The sequence below is a fragment of the Bos indicus genome, chromosome 18 (genome assembly GCF_029378745.1).
Source record: "Bos indicus isolate NIAB-ARS_2022 breed Sahiwal x Tharparkar chromosome 18, NIAB-ARS_B.indTharparkar_mat_pri_1.0, whole genome shotgun sequence".
NCBI lineage: Eukaryota > Metazoa > Chordata > Mammalia > Artiodactyla > Bovidae > Bos > Bos indicus.
In genome coordinates, this window is record NC_091777.1 from 58,127,200 (window position 1) to 58,142,449 (window position 15,250).

General features: G+C 47.8%; 1 protein-coding gene across 4 annotated transcripts; it reads right to left on the reverse strand.

The window, feature by feature from the left end:
* Positions 1-10,510: 10,510 nt before the first annotated feature.
* LOC139177172 (sialic acid-binding Ig-like lectin 14) lies at positions 10,511-14,720 on the reverse strand. 4 transcript variants are annotated; one of them, XM_070771531.1, is made up of 7 exons: positions 14,576-14,719; positions 14,090-14,479; positions 13,613-13,876; positions 13,336-13,383; positions 12,302-12,511; positions 12,063-12,198; positions 10,511-11,792 (listed from the first exon to the last, which is right to left on the reverse strand). In XM_070771531.1, the coding sequence occupies exons 1-7, from the start codon at positions 14,610-14,612 to the stop codon at positions 11,777-11,779; spliced, it is 1,101 nt and encodes a 366-aa protein (XP_070627632.1). In that variant the 5' UTR covers positions 14,613-14,719; the 3' UTR covers positions 10,511-11,776. The 4 variants fall into 4 exon arrangements, with proteins under 4 accessions (XP_070627632.1, XP_070627631.1, XP_070627630.1 ...); XM_070771530.1 differs by having other exon boundaries at positions 12,302-12,514; XM_070771529.1 differs by having other exon boundaries at positions 12,302-12,556.
* Between the last annotated feature and the right edge of the window lie 530 nt (positions 14,721-15,250).

Genomic DNA, 15,250 nt, shown 5'->3' on the forward strand with positions numbered 1-15,250 from the left:
TCCGATTCTTGGAGATCCCATAGACTGCAGCATGTCAGGCCTCCCTGTCCATCACCAACTCCCGGAGTTTACTCAAACTCAAGTCCATTGAGTCGGTGATGCCATCCAACCATCTCATCTATTGTCGTCCCCTTCTCCTCCCGCCTTCAATCTTTCCCAGTATCAGGGCCTTTTCCAATGAGTCGGTTCCTTGCATCAGGTGGTAAAGTGTTGGAGTTTCAGCTTCAGAATCAGTGCTTTCAATGAATATTGAGGACTGATCTCCTTTAGGATGGACTGGCTTGATGTCCTTGCAGTCCAAGGATTCTCAAGAGTCTTCTCCAACACCACAGTACAAAAGCATCAATTCTTCAGCAGTCAGCTTTCTTTATGGTCCAACTGTCACATCCATACATGACTACTGGCAAAAACATGGCTTTGACTAGACAGACCTTTATCGGCCAAGTACTGACTCTGCTTTTAAATATGCTGTCTAGGCTGGTCATAACTTTCCTGCCAAGAAGTAAGTGTCTTTTAATTTCATGGCTGCAGTCTCCATATTCAGTGATTTTGGAGCTCCCCAAAATAAAGTCTGCCACTGTTTCTACTGTTTCCCCATATGTTTTCCTTGAAGTGATGGGACTGGATGCCATGATCTTAGTTTTCTGAATGCTGAGTTTTAAGCCAACTTTATCACTTTCCACTTTCACTTTCATCAAGAGGCTCTTTAGTTCTTCACTTTCTGCCATAAGGGTGGTGTCATCTGCGTATCTGAGGTTATTGATATTTGTCCCAACAATCTTGATTACAACTTGTGCTTCATCCAGTCCAGCATTTCTCGTGATATACTAGGCATATAAGTTAAATAAGCAGGGTACAATATGCAGGCTTGAGGTACCTCTTTCCCGATTTGGAACAGTCTGTTATTCCATGTCCAGTTCTAACTGTTGCTTGCTGTTCTGCAGACAGATTTCTCAAGAGGCAGGTCAGGTGGTCTGCTATTCCCATCTCTTTAAGAGTTTTCCAGAGTTTGTTGTGATCCACACGGTGAAAGGCTTTCCCATAGTCAATAAAGCAGAAGTAGATGTTTTTCTGGAATTCTCTTGCTTTTTCGGTGATCCAACAGATGTTGGCAATTTGATCTCTGCTTCCTCTGCCTTTTCTAAATCCAGCTTGAACATCTGGAAGTTCACAGTTCATGTATTGCTGAAGCCTGGCTTGGAGAATTTTGAGCATTACTTTACTAGTGTGTGAGAAGAGTGCAATTGTGCAGTAGTTTGAGCATTCTTTGACATTGCCTTTCTTTGGAATTGGAATGAAAAGTGATCTTTCCCAGTCCTGTGGCCACTGCTGAGTTTTCCAACTTTGCTGGCATAAAGTGCAGCACTTCCACAGCATCATCGTTTAAGACTTGAAATAGCTCAACTGGAATTCCATCACCTCCACTAGCTTTGTGATGCTTCCTAAGTGATGCTTCCTAAGGCCCACTTGACTCCCCATTCCAGGATGTCTGGCTGTAGGTGAGTGATCATACCATCGTGATTACCTGGGTTATGAAGATCTTTTTTGTACAGTTCTTCTGTGTATTCTTGCCACCTCTTTAATATCTTCTGCTTCTATTAGGTCCATACCATTTCTGTCCTTTATTGTGCCCATCATTGTATGAAAAGTTCCCTTGGTACCTCTAATTTTCTTGAAGAGATCTCTAGTCTTCCGCCACTTAATTGTTTTCCTCTATTTCTTTGCATTGATTACTGAGGAAGGCTTTCTTATCTCTCCTTGCTGTTCTTTGAGACTCTGCATTCAGATGGGTATATCCTTCCTTTTCTCCTTTGCCTTTCGCTTCTCTTCTTTTCTCAGCTGTTTGTAGGCCTCCTCAGACAACCATTTGCATTTTTGCATTTCTTTTTCATGGGGATTGTCTTGATCACTGCCTCCTGTACAATGTAACGAACCTCCATAGTCCATAGTTCGTCAGGCACTCTGTCTATCAGATCCAATTCCTTAAATCTATTTCTCACTTCCACTGTATAATCGTGAGGGATTTGAGTTAGGTCATACCTGAATGGTCTAGTGGTTTTCCCCACTTTCTTTAATTTCAGTCTGAATTTGACAATAAGGAGTTCAAGATCTGAGCCACAGTCAGCTCCTGGTCTTGTTTTGCTGACTGTGTAGAGTTTATCCACCTTTGGTTGCTAAGAATATAATCACTCTGATTTCGGTGTTGACCATTTGGTGATGTCCATGTGTAGTCTTCTCTTCTATTGTTGGAAGAGGGTGTTTGCTATGACCAGTGTATTCTCTTGGCAAAATTCTATTAGCCTTTGCCCTGCTTCATTCTGTACTCCAAGGCCAAATTTGCCTGTTACTCCTAGTATTTCTTGACTTCCTACTTTTGTATTCCAGTCCCCTATAATGAAAAGGACATCTTTCATGAGTGTGAGTTCTAGAAAGTCTTGTAGGTTTTCATAGAACCGTTCAACTTCAGCATTACTGGTAGGATCATGGACTTGGATTAATGTGATATTGAATGGTTTGCCTTGGAAATGAACAGAGATCATTCTGTCATTTTTGAGATTGCATCCAAGTACTGCACTCAGACACTTTTGTTGACTATGATGGCTACTCCATTTCTTCTAAGGGATTCTTGTCCGCAGTAGTAGATATAATGGTCATCTGAGTTAAATTCGCCCATTCCAGTCCATCTTAGTTTGCTGATTCCTAAAATGTCAATGTTCAGTCTTGCCATCTCCTGTTGACCACTTTCGATTTACCTTGATTCACAGACCTAACATCCAGGTTCCTATGCAATATTATTCTTTACAGCATTGGACTGTACTTCCATCACCAGTCACATCTACAACTGGGTGTTATTTTTGCTTTGGCTCCGGCTCATCATTCTGTCTGGTGTTATTTCTCCACTGATCTCCAGTAGCATATTGGGCACCTACTGACCTGGGGAGTTCATCTTTCAGTGTCCTATCTTTTTGCCTTTTCATACTGTTCATGGGGTCCTCAAGGCAATACTGAAGCAGTTTGGCATTCCCTTCTCCAGTGGACCACGTTTTGTCAGAACTCTCCACCATGACCCGTCCGTCTTGGGTGGCCCTATATGGCATGGCTCATAGTTTCATTGAGTTAAACAAGGCTGTGGTTCATGTGATCGAATTGGTTAGTTATCTCCCACTGAAACGTGAAACTGAGTTCTGTTATGATGCTGGGATGGAAATTCACTTGGCTAATCAAGAGAACTCTTTGAGGCTGCCTTCTAGAATTAAATAAATGCTGGCCTTATGGCGAAACACTTCCTTACCCACCAGGAAAGAAGTGCTGTGCTGCTGTGATGTGCTTATTCCCTCAGTCATTTCCTACACTGTGGACCACATGGACTACAGCCCGCCAGGTTCCTCTGTCCATGGGGATTCTCCAGGCAAGGACACTGGAAGTCAGTTGCCATGCCTTTCTCCAAGGGACCTCCCCAACCCAGGGATCAAACCCTGGTGTCTCCCATTGCAGGTGGATTCTTTACCAGTTGAGTCACCAGGGAAGCCCAAGAACACTGGAGTGGGTAGTCTATCCCTTCTCCAGGGGAACTTCCTGACCCAGGAGTTGAACCAGGTCTCCAGCATTGCAGGCAGATTCTTTTTTTTTTTGTCTATATGTACTTTATTATTATTTTTTTTTTTTTATAAGTAGAACTCTAAAGTTGGAAGGAAGTTTTGGTGAATTTATCCTCATCAAATGTTTCATAATTTGGACATTTTCTATTTAGTATAGATTTCCCCCTAGACACACTATATTATACGGGCAAGGTTCTACTTTATGTAAATAATTAAATATGAGGAATGTCAAAGAAGAGGACTAGGGAGTAATTCATCAGTTGATTCATAAAATATTTGCTAAATGCCTATCTTACATTTGAACAAATTGCTTAACTTCTGACAGGTGAGCTTCGTTTCCTTAAACGTGAAGATAATGTCTATCACAGGGCTACCATTAGGATTAAATAAGACAAAGTATGTGAAATTGCCCTGCATATCACCTGCTCAATATGGGATTTCAGTGGTGATTTTTTTTTTTTTATTGCCATACCTCATTTTACTGTGCTTTGCTTTAGTGAGCTTTATAGATACATGTTTTTTTTTTTTTTTTTTTCCTTGTTAATTTTCTGTTTAGTTGATCTATCCATAAGTGTGAGTGGGGTTTTAAAGTCTCCCACTATTATTGTGTTATTGTTAATTTCTCCTTTCATACTTGTTAGGATTTGTCTTACATACTGCGGTGCTCCCATGTTGGGTGGATATATATTTATAATTGTTATATCTTCTTCTTGGATTGATCCTTTGATCATTATGTAGTGACCTTCTTTGTCTCTTTTCACAGCCTTTGTTTTAAAGTCTAATTTATCTGATACGAGTATTGTGACTCCTGCTTTCTTTTGGTCCCAATTTGCATGGAAAATCTTTTTCCAGCCCTTCACTTTCAGTCTGTATGTGTCCCCTGTTTTGAGGTGGGTCTCTTGTAGACAACATATGTAGGGGTCTTGTTTTTGTATCCATTCAGCCAGTCTTTGTCTTTTGGTTGGGGCATTCAACCCATTTACGTTTAAGGTAATTACTGATAAGTATGATCCCGTTGCCATTTACTTTATTGTTTTGGGTTCGAGTTTATACACCATTTTTGTGTTTCCTGTCTAGAGAATATCCTTTAGTATTTGTTGGAGAGCTGGTTTGGTGGTGCAGAATTCTCTCAGCTTTTGCTTGTCTGAAAAGCTTTTGATTTCTCCTTCATACTTGAATGAGATCCTTGCTGGGTACAATAATCTGGGCTGTAGGTTATTTTCTTTCATCATTTTAAGTATGTCTTGCCATTCCCTCCTGGCTTGAAGAGTTTCTATTGAAAGATCAGCTGTTATCCTTATGGGAATTCCCTTGTGTGTTATTTGTTGTTTTTCCCTTGCTGCTTTTAATATTTGTTCTTTGTGTTTGATCTTTGTTAATTTGATTAATATGTGTCTTGGGGTGTTTCTCCTTGGGTTTATCCTGTTTGGGACTCTCTGGATTTCTTGGACTTGGGTGCTTATTTCCTTCCCCATTTTAGGGAAGGTTTCAACTATTATCTCCTCAAGTATTTTCTCATGGTCTTTCTTTTTGTCTTCTTCTTCTGGAACCCCTATGATTCGAATGTTGTAGCGTTTAATATTGTCCTGGAGGTCTCTGAGATTGTCCTCATTTCTTTTAATTCGTTTTTCTTTTATCCTCTCTGATTCATTTATTTCTACCATTCTATCTTCTAATTCACTAATCCTATCTTCTGCCTCTGTTATTCTACTATTTGTTGGCTCCAGAGTGTTTTTAATTTCATTTATTGCATTATTCATTATATATTGACTCTTTTTTATTTCTTCTAGGTCCTTGTTAAACCTTTCTTGCATCTTCTCAATCCTTGTCTCCAGGCTATTTATCTGTGATTCCATTTTAGTTTCAAGATTTTGGATCAATTTCACTATCACTATTTGGAATTCTTTATCAGGTAGATTCCCTATCTCTTCCTCTTTTGTTTGGTTTGGTGGGCATTTATCCTGTTCCTTTATCTGCTGAGTATTCCTCTGTCTCTTCATCTTGTTTAAATTGCTGAGTTTGGGAGTCCTTTCTGTATTCTGGCAGTTTGTGGAGTTCTCTTTATTGTGGCCTTTCCTCGCTGTGTGTGGGTATGTAGAGGTGGCTTGTCAAGGTTTCCTGGTTAGGGAAGCTTGTGTCGGTGTTCTGGTGGGTGGAGCTGTATTTCTTCTCTTTGTTCAGTCGCGCTATGGGGAGGGAGGGAGGGATGCTGCAAACAAATGACACTGGCGTGCGCTCGCAGTGCCTCAGCCACACTGGGTCTGCCCCCGCTCACGGCGCGTGTAGCCTCCCTGCCCACACTGCTCAAGCTCTAGGTTGTTCCGCCGGGAACAATCCGAGGCTGGCCCTGGGTTGCATGCACCTCCCAGGTCCAAGCCGCTCAGGTTCAGGCACTCAGGTAGTCCTCAGAGGCGCAGACTCAGTTGGAGCTGCGTTTTGTGCTCTTCCCAGGTCCGAGCAGCTCAGGTGATGAGGTGTTTGGCGAGCGCCAATGCTGCGACTTATCGCCTCCCCGCCACTTGGTTATCTGGGTGTAAAACTGGCGCACCTTCTCAGGCAGATGTTGACCGTCCAGACCCCCAATAAGTTTTAGTTAGCAAAGAAGCCAGTTTTATAGATAATGTCTCTCTGGGGCTGCGATTGCCCCCTTCCAGCCCTGCTGCCTGTCACCGGAGGGGGAAGGTTTGCAGCCGGCTACCTCTGTTTAGTCCTTTGTTCCGTGTGCGGGCTGGCGGTGTCTTAGGTTAGGGCTGGCTTTTCGCATGGTAGATATCCCACAGTCTGGTTTGCTAGCCCAAATTAGTTCTCTCAAATAGCGCTCGGGGCATTCAGGCCAGATCCTTACTCTAAGCAATGCAGCCCGTGCCTCCCTGCCCAACCCCCGCTTGCTAATGGCGGATGCAGGCGTCTGCGCTGCTTCTCCGCTGGAGGAGTTACCGTAGGGCTCGCAATCTGCGAGTTTTAATTGTTTATTTATTTTTTCTCCCTGTTATGTTGTCCTCTGTGCTTCCAAAGCTCGGCACGGATTCGGCAGTGAGAAGGTTTCCTGGTGTTTGGAAACTTCTCTCTTTTTAAGACTCCCTTCCCGGGACGGAACTCCGTCCCTCCCTCTTTTGTCTCTTTTATTGTCTTCAATATTTTTTCCTACCTCCTTTCAAGGAGTTGGGTTGCTTTTCTGGGTGCCTGATGTCCTCTGCCGGCATTCAGAAGTTGTTTTGTGGAATTTACTCGACGTTTAAATGCTCTTTTGATGAATTTGTGGGGGAGAAAGTGTTTTCCCCGTCCTACTCCTCCGCCATCTTGGCGCCTTCCCTCTGCAGGCAGATTCTTTACTGACTGTGTGGATCACAACAAACTGTGGGAAATTGTTCAAGAGATAAGAAGACCAGACTACCTTACCTGCCTCCTACAAAACCTGTTTGCAGGTCAAGAAGCAACAGTTAGAACCAGACATGGAACAAGAGACTGGTTCAAAATCGGGGAAGGAGTACGTCACAGCTGCATACTGTCACCTTGCTTTTCTAACTTATATGCAGAGTACATCATGAGAAATGCTGGGCTGGACAAAGCACTAGCTGGAATCAAGATTGCCAGGACAAGTAACAATAACCTCAGATATGCAGCTGACACCACCCTTATGGTGGAAAGTGAGAAGGAAACGAAACAGCCTCTACATGAAGGTGAAAGAGGAGAGTGAAAAATCTGGCTTAAAACCCAACATTCAAAAAACTAAGTTCATGGCATCTCGTCCCATCACTTCATGGCAAATAGATGGGGAAACAATGACAGACTTTATTTTGGGGGGCTCCAAAATCACAGCAGATGGGGACTGCAGCCATGAAATTAAAACATGCTTGATCCTTGGAAGAAAAGCTATATTTCCTTCCAAACCTAGACAGCATATTGAAGAGCAGAGACATTACTTTGCTGATAAAGTTCTGTATAGTCAGAGCTATGGTTTTTCCAGTAGTCATGTATGGATGTGCGAGCTGGACTATAGAGAAATTGAGTGCCAAAGAATTGATGCTTTTGAACTGTGGTGTTGGAGAAGACTCTTGAAAGTCCCTTGGAATGCAAGGAGATCCAACCGATCCATCCTAAAGGAAATCAACCTTGAATATTCACTGGAAGTGTTGCAGGAAGGGGGACCCCTTCCAGGGCCTGAAACTGGGCTCTTGTCCAACACTCAGAAATGGATTGTCCGAAGAGACATATGTGCTGACAAAGCAAGAGCCCAGAGGGTTCTGAGCTTGCTAGGCGAACTCTCTTTCTGCAGGTCTCAGCCCTGCATCTCCAGGATCCTGGTGCTGGAGATGGGGGCAGCGTCCAGGGTGGGAAACCCTGGAACCCAGCTCAGCTGTGCAGGAGGGTTGCTGTCAGCAACACAGAGCAGCTGCAGTGCCTGGCTCTCTGAGATGAGAAGGGACGAGGTGTTCTGCAGAATCTTGAGGGCTTTTGGGGAAAGCCCAGCAGGAGAGCTGGGGGAGGCTGAGTTCTCACCATCCGGCCTTCCCAGGATCTATTAGCATCTGTGCATATATCTTTGTGTATATTGCATGTGTGTGTGGTCTAGTGCATGGGAGGTGGGGCGGGGTGGTGATTTTCTCGCTGTTCTTCCCATATCTGATCGCACTCAAGTGCACACACCCCCCTCCTTGGAGGCGGTCCTAGGAGCAGGACCCAGCCCTGGAGAGCAGAGGTCCTGTCCTACCTGTGATGTTTCTGAAGGAGAGGCTGATGCGGAGGTTCCTCAGGGCATCTGGGGCAGAAAGACATGGGCTTGCTGCAGAGGAGGAGTGGGATGGAAACTGACCAGCACCCCAGGAGGGAAACCAGGAAGCGGAGGGCTGTCCTTCACGGCCACTCCCCACCTCAGCTCCCAGTGCGTAGACCCATAGAAGAGTAGGCTGGCCTTCTCTCTATACACTCACACACACACACACACACACACACACACACACACACACACACACCACTGCCCTGAGGGACTCAGCCACCCCTCCACACTCATAGGAGACATTGAGATGGATGGCTCTCTCCATGGTCACCTGAGATCCTTGGAGATTCACCCAACATGTGAGGTCAGTGCTGTGGTCCTGGGGCCTCAGGGTGGGGGTGAACTTCAAGGAATGCAGAGTCTCTGGGTGCAGCAGCAGCAGCGGTACCATGTCCGCATCCTCCAGCCCAGGTCCAGGTGCCTCCGTCTGGGAGGAAGTGCCCCAAATGTGGGGAAGGAAGGAGGAAGCCCCAACAGGAAGCCAGGAAGGCAGCAGGTGATGAAGACTGGCTGGCGAAGAAGGGGGAGGTGGACTCCATAGGCGGGTCTGGGAGGGTATCGATAAGAAGTCAGGCTGTTTCACGTTCTCCCTCCAACCTCTCCCCCCTCCCCTCTGCCGCAGGCTGCAGGGGAGAGCATGAAGCCCCAGAGCTGGCAAGGTTTCACCATATGTGACTCTGAAATGTTGTTGTTTACTCACTATGCTCTGTCCGACTCTGCGGCCCCAGGGACCATAGCCCGCTGGACTTCTCAACCCATGGGATTACCCAGGCAAGAATACTGGAGTGGGTTGCCATTTTGTTCTCCAGGGGATCTTCCCAACCCAGGTACTGAACCCACATCTTCTGCATTGCAGCCTGACTCTTTACCACCGAGATACCAGGGAAGCCCGGATGTGACATGATCACCTTCCGAATGATTTTCATGTTCACCATGGGATCGCCCCGGGAGCAGTGAAACCAGAAAAAGAGAAACAAAGTCCAGCCCTGGTCATCCGGCTTGACCCACCTACAGCTGAAAAACACCAAACGTTCTGGAAAAGAATATTGAAAAATTTATCAAAACCATTCCACTTCAGGCAGGAAAAAAGTTTCCAGACCCCCAAACAGTGGAGGATGGAGCCCAGGAAGGAAAACTTGAACATTAAAGCTCCTTTGCCCAGAAGGGTTGTCAGAACACGGCACAGGCCTACGGGTCTACGTGGACCTGAGTGTCTGTAGGACCAGCCCCCGGGGCACTGCTGCTGCTGCTGTCACTTCAGTCGTGTCCGACTCTGTGCGACCCCATAGACAGCAGCCCACCAGGCTCCCCCGTCCCTGGGATTCTCCAGGCAAGAACACTGGAGTGGGTTGCCATTTCCTTCTCCAATGCATGAAAGTGAAAAGTGAAAGTGAAGTCCTCAGTCGTGTCTGACCCTCAGCGACCCCATGGACTGCAGCCCACCAGGCTCCTCCGTCCATAGGATTTTCCAGGCAAGAGTATTGGAGTGGGGTGCCATTGCCTTCTCCAGGGCACAGGCCCATGCAAAATGGGGTGGCTGAAGTGAGCGCCTTGCCCCGCTCAGTGCAGACCCCCGAAGCCCGGACTTCACAAGAATGGCATTCAGGACCCCTCACACTGCATGCCCTTGTTTTCAAAGCCACGTGAAGGCTCAAGCCATGTATGGAAATAACCTGTGATGTCAATGCTCTTTAGGATTGATATTTCATAAGGTTTCCTAAATTTGACAGTGCCCCTAAACATTCTACACCCTCCCAGTAACCAGTTCTGGAAACCAAAACAAACAAACACAAAAACCCTTTCTTTAATATTTATTTAGAAATACTCTGTTTACATTTGTTAGTTTCTTAAAGTGTAAAAATCTTAAAATTTTTTCAGAGGGAGGAAGGATAAATTGGGAGATTGGGATTGACAAATACACACTACTGTATCTAAAATAGATAACCAACAAGGACCAACTGTACAGCCCAGGGAAGTATACTAACAATGTTGTAAAAAAGTATAATGGGAAAGAATCTGGGGAGAATATATGTATATCACTGAAACACTTTGCTGTACTGTGAAACTAATACAGCATTATAAATCAATTATATTTTAATTTTTAAAAAGTCACATCCAGACTAAAGAATTCAAATTAACAAGAAAAAGACTGCCCAATTTTTATTTTTTTTAAATTACATAGAAGTGATTTTTATTTTTTAAATTTTATTTTATTTTTAAACTTTACAATATTGTATTAGTTTTGCCAAATATTGAAATGAATCCGCCACAGGTATACCTGTGTTCCCCATCCTGAACCCTCCTCCCTCCTCCCTCCCCATACTCTCCCTCTGGGTCGTCCCAGTGCACCAGCCCCAAGCATCCAGTATCGTGCATCGAACCTGGACTGGCGACTCGTTTCATACATGATATTATACATGTTTCATTGCTATTCTCCCAAATCTCCCCATCCTCTCCCACTCCCACAGAGTCCATAAGACTGATCTATACATCAGTGTCTCTTCTGCTGTCTCGAAAGAATACATTTGAATCAGTTCTAATGAGATGGATGAAACTGGAACCTAGTATACAGAGTGAAGTAAGCCAGAAAGAAAAACACCAATACAGTATACTAACGCATATATATGGAATTTAGAAAGATGGTACCAATTTTTATTTTAAGTGGGCAAAGATCGAAACAGGAATTTCACTAAAGAAGATATTCAGATGGCTCAACATCATTGTACATGAGGGAAAGAAACTAAAAAGGCAAGGAGATACCGTCACAGTGGAGTGCAGTGCTGAAAACTGACCGTGTAGGTAATACAAGTGCTCCTGAGGGTGTACAAAGCTCAGAACCCTCACATATGCCATGGGATATAAACTCATTTAACTACTCAGAAGAACTCTCTGAGGCCACCTTCTCAAACTAAATATATGCCAAATTTATGATGAAGCAGTTCCACACCCACCAGGAGGAAAGTGCTAGCCCTCCTATTTTCATCACACCATTCACGTCAACGTTACTTTGAATGAGCCAAAATTTGCAAACGAAGGCAATGTCATCATATTTTAGAGTCCATACAGAACTGGAGGAATAGTCATACATAAAATACTATTTTCAAGACAAAACCAAGCAATACCAAGAATGAGTTATTGATACATGTAAAAACATGAGTAATCCCATACTAAGCGAGGTAAGTCAGAAAGTCGCCTTTCAATGGCATTGACTCTTCCCACTGTCACGCAGTCATCTCCACAAATAAAGGCTCGTGGATGCAAAGGGCACAGGGTTGGAGGCGAGAGTTTCCAGGGAGAAGCAAACTGTGATGTCCCCACGTCTGTCCTCTGGGCTCTGCATCCTCAGGTGAATCTCGTCATGAGAGGGAGCGAGGCTCAGCCATACCCCTCAGCCCAGCTCCTAGTGGCCACCACACCTGCAGAGCCAATAGAGTCTCAGGTCCGAGAGTCAGACCCATTTCATTCATTCTGGGCTCTGCCTCAAGGCATATGCGACCTTAGTTCCTCAACCCAGGATCGAGCCCCTGCCCCCTGCAGTGGAAACTCACAGGCTCAACCACTGGACCAACAGGGAAGGCCCTGGAGAGTCACACAGCTTAGCTCCAGGCAGGACAGGACCACCCAGCCCCACCGGCAACTCCAGAGCCATTCCCCGGACGTCCGCGCAGGGGCACAGGGGTGCTCACCTGGTGTAGTAGGTCCAGGTGAGGCCATAGGTGAGGAGGAAGCCAGCCCCCATGAGGGCCCCTCTGATCAGGGTGAGGACCAGGGGCCAGGAGCCCTGCTGCTCCTCAGTCTCACAGCTGCAGGGAGGGGGGCCTTCTGGGGAAGGGAGAGGGGGTGAAGCTCAGTCCCCAGACCCAGCTCTCTCAAAGGCACACACCTGCCAAGGCTGCCCACCCCCAGGACCTGTCCTGTAACTCACTCTGCATAGAGAGGCTGAAGGAAACTTGCTGGGAGCCCAGAGGGTTCTGCGCTCGGCAGGTGACTTCTCCATCTCCAGCCGGTACTTGTGGTATCTCCAAGACCCCGGTGCTGGAGATGGGGGTAGCCTCCAGAGTGGGAGACCCTTGGAACCAGCTCAGCTGTGCAGAGGGATTGCTGTCAGCAACACACAGCAGCTGCAGCGCCTGGCCTTCTGAGATGAGAATAGATGCGGTGTTCTGCAGAATCTTGAGGGCTTTGGGGGAAAGCCCAGTGGGAGAGCTGGGGGAGGCTGACATCTCCTCCTCCCTCCTTCCCAGGATCTCCTGGCTTCGCTGTCTCCTCCCCTGGCTGGCCATCTGGGTTCCCTGTGGTCCCAGGGCTGGACCTTCCCACCCTAAGCAGGCTGAGCCAACGTGTCTGGGCCTCGTATCTTCAGGGGAGGCTTGGTGTCTCAATGGGACAGGCCTGGGCTGTTTGGTGGAAAGAAAACCCAGAGCCTCAAGGCTTGAGATGTTGATTCAGTGAAGGCAGCAGGAGATGGGACTAAGGAGGCTTTTGTGCAAGAAAGCCACACAATAGAACCATGGTGAAGGAAATGGGCTTTGAACAGGGTGTGTGAGTGTGTATATATGTGGGGTGTATGTGTGTGTGCCTGTGTGAATGTGTGCCTGAGTGCACGTGTGCCTGAGTGCACATGTATATGTCCATGAGTGTATGTGTACATGATGGGTGCCTGTGCTGTGGGTATATCTCTGTGTATATGTGTGATGTGTATGTGCCTGTGTGTATGGGCGTTTCTGTGTGTGTCTCAGTGTATGTTCACGTGTATGTACTATATGTGTGTGCCTGTGTGTGTGAGTCTCAGTGTGTATTGCATGTGTGTGTGGTCTAGTGCATGGGAGGTGGGGCAGGGTGGTGATTTTCTCCTTGATCCTCCCCTATCTGATCACATTCAAGCCCACTCCCCTGCCCCACCTTGGAGGTAGTCCCAGGAGCAGGACCCAGCCCTGGAGAGGAGAGGTCCTGTCCTACCTGTGACATTTTTGAAGGAGAGGCTGATGTGGAGGTTCCTCGGAATATCTGGGGCAGAAAGACATGGGCTTGCTGCAGAGGGAGGAGTGGGATGGAAACTGACCAGCACCCCAGGAGGGAAACATGGAAGGAGGGGTGGGTGTCCTTCACGGCCACTCCCCACCTCAGCTCCCAGGGCGCAGACCCACAGACGAGTAGGCTGGCCTTCTCTCTACACACACACACACACACACACACACCACCGCCCTCAGGGACCCCATCACCCCTCCACACTCACAGGAGACGTTGAGAAGGACGGTTCTCTCTAGGGTCACCTGCTGGAATGTCACCAGACAGGTAAGGTTGGTGCCGTGGTCCTGGGCCCTCGGGGTGAGGGTGATCTCCGAGGAGTGGAGGGTGTCTGGCTTCATGGCATCAAGGGCGTCCCCCGCCCAGGAGAACAGGAGAGGGTGTGGCTCATCACAGGCTAGTGACAGTCTGCAGGTCAGCTTTGTGGGGCGGCCGGACTCCAGAGGCTCCAGAAAATGGATGTCGGGTTTCCCTGGAGAAAGGGAGATGAGGAGACAGAGGGAGATGCCTGGACGCAGGGGTGTGGGGACCCAGAGGGTCAGGGTCACAACTCCTTCCCAGTTCTGGGTCTCTCGTGAACCCTCAAACCCCAAGACCTGGAGCAGGGAGGGCTCCTATACCCTGTTCCTGTTCTAATAGAGGAGTCTCCATGGGCCAGGGTCCTCTCCTGGGCCCCCTGTCATACCTGTCACCAGCAAATTCAGCTTTTTATCTCTGTAACTGTATCTCACATCATATCCTCTCTCCACTCGGAAGTAGTAGACTCCTGAGTCGCTCAGCCTGGCCTGTCTGATGCTCAGGGAGCAGTCATTGTTGTTGGGGTCCCCGAGGAGGCTGAATCGGCCCTGGGTCTCTGGTTTCACTCGTTTCCTTGGGTCGTTTGTGGCCACAGCATCATTGGTGTGCTGGTCTTTTTCCCGGAACCAGTAGATGAAAAGTTCGGCAGAAGAATACCGGGGATATCCCAAATTCCAGGGGTAGGAGAAGGAGCAGGTCACGCGGACGTCCATGCACGCCTTCACCGCCACTGATTCCTGCACTTCGAGCCCGAACCCTGCCATTTCCTGCAGGGACCCTGGGGAACACAGAGGCTCAGCGGCAGCTCCAGCCCCTCCCCACGCGTGCTCCCCTCCCCCAGCCGTGAGCCCCGTCCCCCACCTCCCCCACTCACCCCCCCACAGCAGGGGCAGCAGCAGCAGGGGCACCATGTCAGCATCCGCCAGCACAGAGCCGGTTCAGGTCCCTCTGCTGGGGAGGGAAGCACCCCGAATGTGGGGAGGGAACGAGGAAGCCCCAACAGGAAGCCAGAGGGTGACAGAGACAGAGCCTTGGCCAAGCAGAGAAGGGGAACTTGGACGCCCCAGGCCATGGAGGAGGGGCGGCCCTGAGAAGGCAGAAGGTCCCACCCCACACCCCACACCCCAGGGGGAGGTCCTGAGGCCCCCAGAGGCCGAGAAGCTTCACTGCACGTGGCTCTGACATGACCACCCATCCAGTGATGCTCGGGTCCACGGTGGGATCGCCCAGCAGCCGGCACAACCAGAAAAGAGAAACCAGGTCCAGCCCTGGTCATCGGGTGGGACTGACCCTGCAACAGAGAAACACTGAACTTTCCAGGAAAGAACATTGAAAGATTTCTCAAAACTATTCAGACTTGGGCAGGAAGACTCACATACGCTGGAGGGTGGAACCCAGGAAGGAAAGCTGAGCGTGAAAAGCTCCTTTGCCCAGAAGGGTTTTCAGAACAGGGCACACGGGCTGTGCGTCGTCATGGATCTGAGGGTCTGTGGGACCAGCCGACCAGGACAGGCCCACGCAGTGGGGTGGTAAAGGAAGAACTTTGCCC

Excerpts from the sequence above, each read along its gene's own strand:
- LOC139177172 (XM_070771529.1), bottom strand. The coding sequence starts at position 14,612 with ATGGTGCCCCTGCTGCTGCTGCCCCTGCTGTGGGGGG. Across the intron at positions 12,557-13,335 it reads CTCCTTCAAAAATGTCACAG|CCCTCAAGATTCTGCAGAAC; the intron begins GTAGGACAGGAC and ends TTTCCCCCAAAG. Across the intron at positions 12,199-12,301 it reads CTTCAGCCTCTCTATGCAGA|AAGGCCCCCCTCCCTGCAGC; the intron begins GTGAGTTACAGG and ends TCCCTTCCCCAG.